Source organism: Centroberyx affinis, unplaced genomic scaffold (genome assembly GCF_046629955.1).
Source record: "Centroberyx affinis isolate AG114_WGS23_722 - 3 ecotype Tasmania unplaced genomic scaffold, CSIRO-AGI_Caff_v1 ptg004226l_1, whole genome shotgun sequence".
Classification (NCBI taxonomy): domain Eukaryota; kingdom Metazoa; phylum Chordata; class Actinopteri; order Beryciformes; family Berycidae; genus Centroberyx; species Centroberyx affinis.
The window spans coordinates 84,137-92,500 of NW_027281968.1; the positions used below are offsets into that span (position 1 = coordinate 84,137).

General features: G+C 43.0%; 1 protein-coding gene across 1 annotated transcript in view; it reads right to left on the minus strand.

Moving 5' to 3' along the window:
- Positions 1 to 8,364, minus strand: part of LOC139664327 (unconventional myosin-IXAa-like) — a gene marked incomplete at its 5' end in the record, with an annotated part of 78,501 nt that overhangs the window by 19,244 nt on the left and 50,893 nt on the right. Inside the window, 10 exons of the mRNA XM_071543116.1 lie at positions 398 to 1,087; positions 1,169 to 1,666; positions 2,527 to 2,834; positions 4,946 to 5,095; positions 5,336 to 5,458; positions 6,022 to 6,132; positions 6,302 to 6,382; positions 7,147 to 7,269; positions 7,781 to 7,820; positions 8,333 to 8,364. The exon at positions 8,333 to 8,364 is cut by the window's right edge and continues 112 nt beyond it. Of these exons, the coding sequence (XP_071399217.1) occupies positions 398 to 1,087; positions 1,169 to 1,666; positions 2,527 to 2,834; positions 4,946 to 5,095; positions 5,336 to 5,458; positions 6,022 to 6,132; positions 6,302 to 6,382; positions 7,147 to 7,269; positions 7,781 to 7,820; positions 8,333 to 8,364 (2,156 nt within the window). The remainder of the gene's footprint in view (positions 1 to 397; positions 1,088 to 1,168; positions 1,667 to 2,526; positions 2,835 to 4,945; positions 5,096 to 5,335; positions 5,459 to 6,021; positions 6,133 to 6,301; positions 6,383 to 7,146; positions 7,270 to 7,780; positions 7,821 to 8,332) is intronic.

Consider the following 8,364-nt stretch of genomic DNA (forward strand, 5'->3'; position numbering starts at 1 on the left):
GAGACAGTAAGGAACAGATCAACATCTACTTTACACTGTACTGTTGCTGTGGCAGGAACAACTCTCAACTCCAATACTGGATGATTTTCACTTTTTTACAGTTTTTACTTGAAATGAAAGCTCACACGGTCCTTCAGAGGGAGGGCAAGTTTCATGACCATTTTGCCCACAAAAACTTGAAAACCCATGATAACATTTCAAAAATGCAGGTCTGATCTAAAAATAAGGCTGTTTCTAAATGCTTATGCTTAAAATTGACTACATGAAGATACATTTCATTCAACAGCAGCAATGATTTTTGAGATGTTACAGGAGCAGATTTGACATATTAATGAAAACTACTGAATGAAACTTCAGCAAAGTGCATTTACATCCCGAAGTATAACGATGCACTCACTTGGAGAAGGGCAGCTTGCGTCTGGGCGGGGAGAACACAGCGTTAGAGGGCTTCTCCATCATGTTGACAATAACAGTCTGGGCTGAGCTCTTCTTCTGGGCTTTGGGTGGTTTGGTCTCCAGGACGGGGCTGGGAGCCTCCTGTGCAGGCCGTCCCGCCTTCCTCTCCTGCTGACTGGGGAGAAGCGCAGGAACGGGGGCCTTCGGCTCCAGGATGATCTGGATGTCGACCTCCGAGGAACAAATCCCTGGGAGTTCTGGAGCAGCTTCATGGGTGGTGGAAGCAGGGACCTTAGAGGACCTGTCCGCCCCAGATATGTCTCTCGTAGCCTGGGTAGCAGGCTGTTCCTTCTCCGATCCTACCTCCAAACCTGCAATGGAGGTCTGGTGGGAACCGGATGATGTTCCCCCCGTTTGAGAAGCTCTTTCTAGGGCTTGGGCTGCCTGCAGCTCCCCCTCTTCCACAGGACTCTCTTTCTGCATACTGATCAACACCACTACCGGCCTTCGAGAGGTGGACTCCCTTCTCTCTTTGCATTGTTTGCCGGGGCTACCAAATTTCGGTTCGTGAATGGGACTTTGGTCAGAAGCAATATAAAATGTCGCTCTAGGAGCCTCATGCTTGATGGGGGACTCCATCATGGGCTTTTCATTGTAGTTTGAATCTCTAAGCCCCTCGTGCAATGGTCGAATCTCAGGCTGGAACGTTCCCAAGCCAGAATGTTCTTCAGGGACCGGAGGTACAGTGGATTGAGTACCGAAACCTCCAGAACCCTCAGTCTCCATATCTTCCACGCTGAGCAGTTCAAAGCTTCCATGGCTAGCCGGGGATCCCCGGGGTGAATGCCTGTGAGAGTCTTCCAGCTGACCAACGGTGCCGCTGTCTGGGACAGAGTCTTCTAGCAGAGGACCTCCCACACTGGTGGTTCGGACCTTGAGAAGCTCCAAGCTGAACTGGGCCTGCTCCAGCTCTCTCATCCGTCTGCTCTCTCGTTTTGACCTGGTTCTGTGGCTCGTCTCGTCCGTGCTCCTACTTCGCTCCGAGTCCTCCTCTTTTTCTACCTCTCCTACATCTAACGACGCTGGCTTGGAGTCCTCAGCAGGCTCTATGGAGATATCCTGCACTTCACTTTCATGTCCTGATAAGGTGAGGTCCTCCATGGTTCCTGCATCCAGGCCCATCATCCTCTCTGCTGTCTCTTCCTCTGCAGTTGGACTCTTTTGTCCGTTCAGTAGCTGTCTTTCATGCTGCTCCTTCAGCTCACTGAACCTAGAGACATTATCAGTGAATAAGGCAAAAGCAATGTTATTTAACTTCTTAGAACTTAGGCTTCCACACACAGCAGGCAGAAAACAGCAACGTGCTAATAATTAAGTCATATTTCTTCCAAAGCCTGTGACTTCACATTTAGTGTCCAAAATCTAGATCAAATAAAAGCCTCTGTCAAAACCAGAGATGTGGACTCGAGTCATTGTGACTTGGACTTGAGTCACTGTTTTGATGACTTGCAACTTGACTTGACAGAAAATAAATGACTTGAGGCTCGACTTGGACTTGGAAGTTAAAGACTCGTGACTTGAGACATGATGACTCAAATGACTTGTTTGTGTTCATTTTATGTTTTCAGTTTAAATATTAAATATAAAATATTAAAATGTTCAACGTTGTCAATGTTCACATTACAAGTGTCGGATTAAAAAATTTCACATGTGAAGGAAAAAGGGGAACTGCTGAATGCAAGACCTGCTCATCAAAGATTTCTGACAGCCAGACTACAACATCAAACTCTGTTCGTCATTTGAAGACTCATTCTGATCGGTAAGTGTCTGTGAGGGCTGATGTTAGCTCACGTTAGCCACATACAATCTGTTCTCTCACAACTCCGTAGCTTGCTAACATTTACAAAAAAAAAGTGACTTGACTTGGGACTTGACTTGCCTTAACTAAGGACTCGACTCAACTTGACTTGACATAACCTGTGACTTGACTTGACTTGCCCAAGACAAAATGACTTGGGACTTGCTTGAGACTTGGACCAAATGACTTGGGACTTGCTTGAGACTTGGACCAAATGACTTGAGTCACACGTCTGCTCAAAACCCAGCCCTACTATGAACTCTTCTATTCACCTGAGGCGTGCTAGGTATCCCCTGCCCATCGCCTGTAGATGCGTCACAGTCCTGTACGTTCGACAGTAGTGGTTCCTCTCCCTGTATCCTCTCCAGGCCGCTTGAACCGTAATGGCCGCCAGAGTCCTGCGGTGGCAGCAGTTTCTCCAGCTCCTCTGTATGACGAGGGCGGAGTCCCGCCACTGCAGGAACCTCCTGCGCTCCCTGTAGCTCCTCCACGCCGCCTGCAGACACACCGCCGCCGCCTCCTCCACACCGGGGTCGACGGCAGACTCCGACTGTCTGAGAAGGCAGACTCGCCACCAACGCTGCAGATACAGGACAAGAAGACAGGAAAAATGTTTTGAGTTAGAATGGAGCTGGAAATACAGGTTGCTTCCAAATAAATATTTTCGAAATTCCAATTTTATTTGAATGAGATGACGAGAGATTTCCAGTTGCAAAAGGGCAACGGTTCTATTCCATTGGCCTATTGCAACTAAAAACTAACTGGATCTGTTTTTCTTCAGTTTGACAAAGATTTGGAACAAGATTTGCTTGTGATTCCCCCCAAACTCCTGCACAACAATGACTTACTTTCCATTTTTAGGTTTGAAGACTATGGGCTGAATATTGATATTTTCACAAGAGAAAAAGGCAGTGATCCCAAAGGTCATAATCAAATGTTTTTTTATAGAATATTTTTCCATTTCCATTTTGTCCAATTCCATTAAACCAGGTCTTGAACACACAAATGAGTAAAAGAAATGTGTGATATTTTTGTATTTATACAGTATATGATGACAATGTGACGACCTTATCAGTCATTGCATTGAATGTACATCAATTGGATGTCTGACAAATTCATACAAACAGGGCCGGGAACACCTTGTATCATTTTGACAACTCATTTTTTTCAATTCTGACCTTTATTCATAGACTCTTTGGCCTTGGCAGGTGGAGACGGAAACATATCAACACAGCTACCGAAGAAAATGGACTTAACTGCCTTCTCTGACTAACTTTCCAAATTAGAAGTCTGTCTTCATTCAACAAGAAGTGAAATGTTACAAAGCTGTTCACATTCCTCACATGGTTTGTTTCTTTAAAGAAATATTAGACTTCAAAGAGATGGAATCTGTACAGTTAACCCCGACATTTTTTAGACAGTTGACAGTTTGTATATATTCATTCTTTTTCTCAACTATTCTTCTCCTAAATGTTATCTGTGCTTCACTGGCTCTCGCCCAGCGCTACGCTGGTTCTGGTCTGACTGGGTTTGTTTTCCTTCAGTCTGACAAAGATTTGGAACGCTCTCCTCCGAGGGCTTTCCAGAAAAAACAAGCCGGCAGTGATTTTAATGCAGCGTTTCTCCCTCCATCACTCTCTTCCACCCTTTGCTTTGCTTCATTCGCTCTTTCCTTCTCTCTCTCTCTCCTTCTCTCTCTCTCTCTCTCTCTAGGAGATAACAGTATGGGTCCTTAGCCTAACACCATAACTATTCTTCTCCTCCGTGTTGAAATCACTGCTATGAATATCAAGGGGCAAATAAAGGCCTTATTTCAGGTTTATATCAGTTTGAGTCTGACTGATTAACAATTAAGGAATTCTGTTTTCAAATTCAAAATGCTGTATATCCAGTTTGGGAAAAAATATTACTTAATTGCTTCATTGCGTTATTGCTCAATATCTCTAAAATCCAGAGGATTCTGTTGGTAGAAGTGTTACCATTTTGTAAACCAATAATTTAAGTTGCCCACAGCTTCTCAAAAGAACCATACTGTAATTTGATTTGATGTAATCCTGTCATTCTGTAAGCGTAGGTGTCACATTGTCCAAATGGTAGATATCTCATTTTGGAACAAAACTCAATTCTTCAAGTAGGAAAATATATACTGTATATTATAGCTAGAGTAGTAGCTGTAAACTGTTGCAGCTATGTATTATCATTATAATTAGTAAAGACATAAAAGTTAATCATCTCTAATGGAGAGATTGATTTTGGAGAACACTGACCCTTTAAAAAAAAGATATGCAGTTTCTAATTGCAGTAAATGCAACAACCATTAATCATGTATTGCTTAATACAGACAGGCCAATTAGCCTTAATGGCCAACACCGCTTCCTGCTGAAGCGCTGGGGGGAAGAAACTTCGCTGCACAGGATTCTGAAATTGTCGTATGATGCACTCACAGCAGAAAGTTTATAGTCAATCAATATTTTACATACTAAGTGGATGAAAATACCACAGGACCATGGCTGGGGCATATCTGACCACTGAGCAGCTCCACTGGAATAGTTGGAAGTTAAGTGCTTTGCTCAAGGTTTCCTCGATGATACTTGGTACTCTCCCTGCCTAGATTTTCCCAGCATGCCTGAGGATGCAAACCACTGACTTTCTGGTCACAAACTCCTCTTCCATGGCAACATGACGTCTCACCTGGATGACGCAGGCGGCCTGTCTCATGCTGACAAAGTGCTTCCTCTCCAGGACGGCCCTGAAGCGGCGCTGCAGCGTGACGATTCGCCGCAGCACTTCCTGGTGGAGGAGGGTCTGAAGCCGCTGACGCTCCGCCTCCCGCAGGAACACCTACACAACACAGGAAGGGTTAGACACGCCCACCGCCACAGTCTACAGATCAGACGGATGGAAATCAATACGCTTTACAAGCACGAGACAGTATTGATGCAGAGTGACAGATAAAGGATCAGATGGACAAAGAAACAAAGATGATGCTAAAAATGTACACACTAATAGGACCCTTAGGATGAAAGTATCCACAAATGCTACATATTATCATACAGATAAACTGGTTTGCAGAATTCGTACCATCGTGTTTCCCACTTGATACCCAGCGGGTGGCAGGTGGATCTGGCGGAAAAACTCCCTGATGCCCGACTTGGTTGGGCTCGTGCCGCGGGGCAGCAGGACATGAAAGTGACGCACAAAGTCCTGGAGGAAGGTAGGTGGTGTATCGTCAATAAACCAGTGGAGATACAGTGTCCTCTGTATTTCAGATGCATTATGATAGAAACCGTATGTGCAGACACAATGTATGTCAATTAGGACTGCACAATTAATCTTACATTCAAGTTTCCAGTATCTGCAATGCTGTAACATCTCATTACATTTAGAAAGTAAAATAATTTTGTTCTCATATAATTGGAATAATAGCTGTGATTCACAATATCAAGCAAAATAATTGTGATCATTTTCTTCCACATTTGTGCAGCCAAAAAGACAATAAATCCTAAAAAGATACCTACAGAGCAGTGAAAAATAACCAGAAAATAAAACTAGTCAGGTACACACTCATAGATTCTTACAATCAAATTTTTAAGCCATTTCTTTGGTCAACCAAATCTATTTTTTGTTAGCCATCTCTAACGTTGCATATTTGGCTGTCTTCGCTGTCAAAATACTTTAAGATGCTACCAATAAATTTAAATACGTTATTAATGCTAACATGGCATTAAGAGTGGATCTACTGTGAGCTGGTAGTGGGAGGGGCTTACCTGGAAGGTGTACTTGATGCTGTATCCTGATTGGCGGATCCGGACGGTCTCCAGCATACCTGTGTACCTGAGCTGTCTGAGGACCAGGCTGTCATTGAAACGCAATGGGAGCTGAGAGAGAGAGAGAGAGACAGAAAGAGAGAGAAACAGAGAGACATAGATGATAAAACATGAGACAGAAGAGATCAATAGTCATTTAGTTAGATTAGAAGCATAATTCGTTGATTAGTTAAGTGATGGAAAGCACACTGGACTCAAACTATTCACTGGCAGAACTTACCTTCTCAGCATTGGAGCGAATGCACTTGACAAAGTACGGCTCTGACTGACCGAGAGTCTCCATCAGCTTATTGAGCGACGCCTGCACACACAAACACAAACCAACATGACATCACATCCTCATCCACTGACATTTAAGTAAAACACCACTGTTTTCATATGGCACTTGTCCTGTAAAAAGGTTGGAGTGCATTTAAACACACAAAGTATTCCAGATTATCCTGATACCTTTATTCAGGATAAGATGTTCTATCTTCAGACAGCAGAAATAAAGAGCATATACAGGCAATCCAATTTGGATTACAAATTTTTGTAGGCTCAGCATACGTGTTGCATCAGAAACTAGCACTCCGATGAAGGTTTTAGCACCAAAACATCAATACATTTTCACTAGCAATGAGCGCAGTTTGCAGGAGTTTAAGTGAAATGTTGTGCATCAGAAACTAGCCAAACAACTGTAACTTGGCCAACTGTGGTTCCATTAGCAGTGAACTGTAAGAGAGAGAAGACAAGAGAAATCTAAGCATTACTTTGCTTATGCACCTTATTTTGACACGTTTTTTTTTTATATTATTAAAATAATCTAGTTTGAACTCTTTGTCCTCTTGTCCTTTTTGCACTGCATGAGAAATACAATTTGTAACAATGTTGTCTTGTATAAAAGTCCCGCAGTAACTTTGACTCTGAGCACATTTGAAGTGAACTCATTTAACTTTTACTCACTTCTCACCCCAGTAATTTGACTTCTATTGAGTGAAATTTAAGCAAAGCAACAGCACGCAGCAGTATCCTTGTTGTTGTTGTAATGCACCAGGTTGTCCAGCCGGGGGCGAGAGCGGCACTGACCTGGAACTGGGCGCTGATGCTGGGCGGTTTCTTCTTCTTGTGCAGGTGAAGCAGGGACTTGGTGATGCGGTCGTGGAGCGTCACGCTGCTCAGGTAGCGCAGAGACTTGACGTCCAACAAGTGCTACACACACACAAAACCAGATACAGTTTATATATGGATCGATACAGGGGGGATTTCCTGTTAGCAGACCTCTTAGATATCGTTTTAAAAGACTTTCCTTGGTAATTCTGCTGTATTAGAGAGACAGGGAAGATTTACTCATGACAGAATGACATGATGAGGCACAGAACAGGTCATCAGTCCGACTCAAATCGACTATATCAAGGCACTGATAAGCCAGATTGTCCTGACAGCATCTTTAAAAATATATGACTGCATATCCAGAGATGTGGTGATAAAACCATCCACCAAATGGCAGAAGTTATGTTAGATGTAGTGATCGGGATGCCCCGTTTTTGGAAATACATTGACCCATGCCAACCTAAGCTTGAATGTCTTTGCTACTCTGTCTCTGTCTCTCAGCTTTTCTACTGCCTCAATATAGAGGAAATACAAAAGAGAAAGGACTGGCCACTCTGCTTTAAAAGAAAATTAAATGAGAGCAATGAAAGGAAACATCAGTGTGTCTTACCTTGGGAAGGGTGGGTTTGATTTTGCAGTTTTTGTTCCTCCTAAAGGTAAGAAATTGGGTTTTAATTAGCAGATATTAAGCGAGGAATTCAGTGACTAATGAAGAGGAAACACAAAACAAAACCACATTCTGAGTGTGTACGTGTATATACCCATGTGTGTTTTGGAAACATAATCACTGACATGAAAAACAGTAATCTCCTGTGAGAAATGAGAGGGACTTCTATGCTGGAGAAAAAAAAAAAAACATGAAAAACTCCATTCCTGGCTCATTTTAAAAAATATTGATACAGGAATCGGATATATGGCCAACACCCGGTTACGTTATTTGGGTGGAATAAAAAAGCAAAGCAACATTTTCTACCTTTGTTCACATGTAGAAAGATATTAGATCCCTCTAATGGAGAAAATGGATTGTATCTCCATCATCTTAGACCATTAGGCTGGGGTCACAGGATGAAATTTTGTACTTAGAATCACTATTGGCAGCAAAAAGGTTGGTACGTGTGTGTGTGTGTGTGTGTGTGTGTGTTTCTGTGTGTGTGTCACTCACAGCAGGATGCCCTGAGCTCTCTCCAGGAGCTT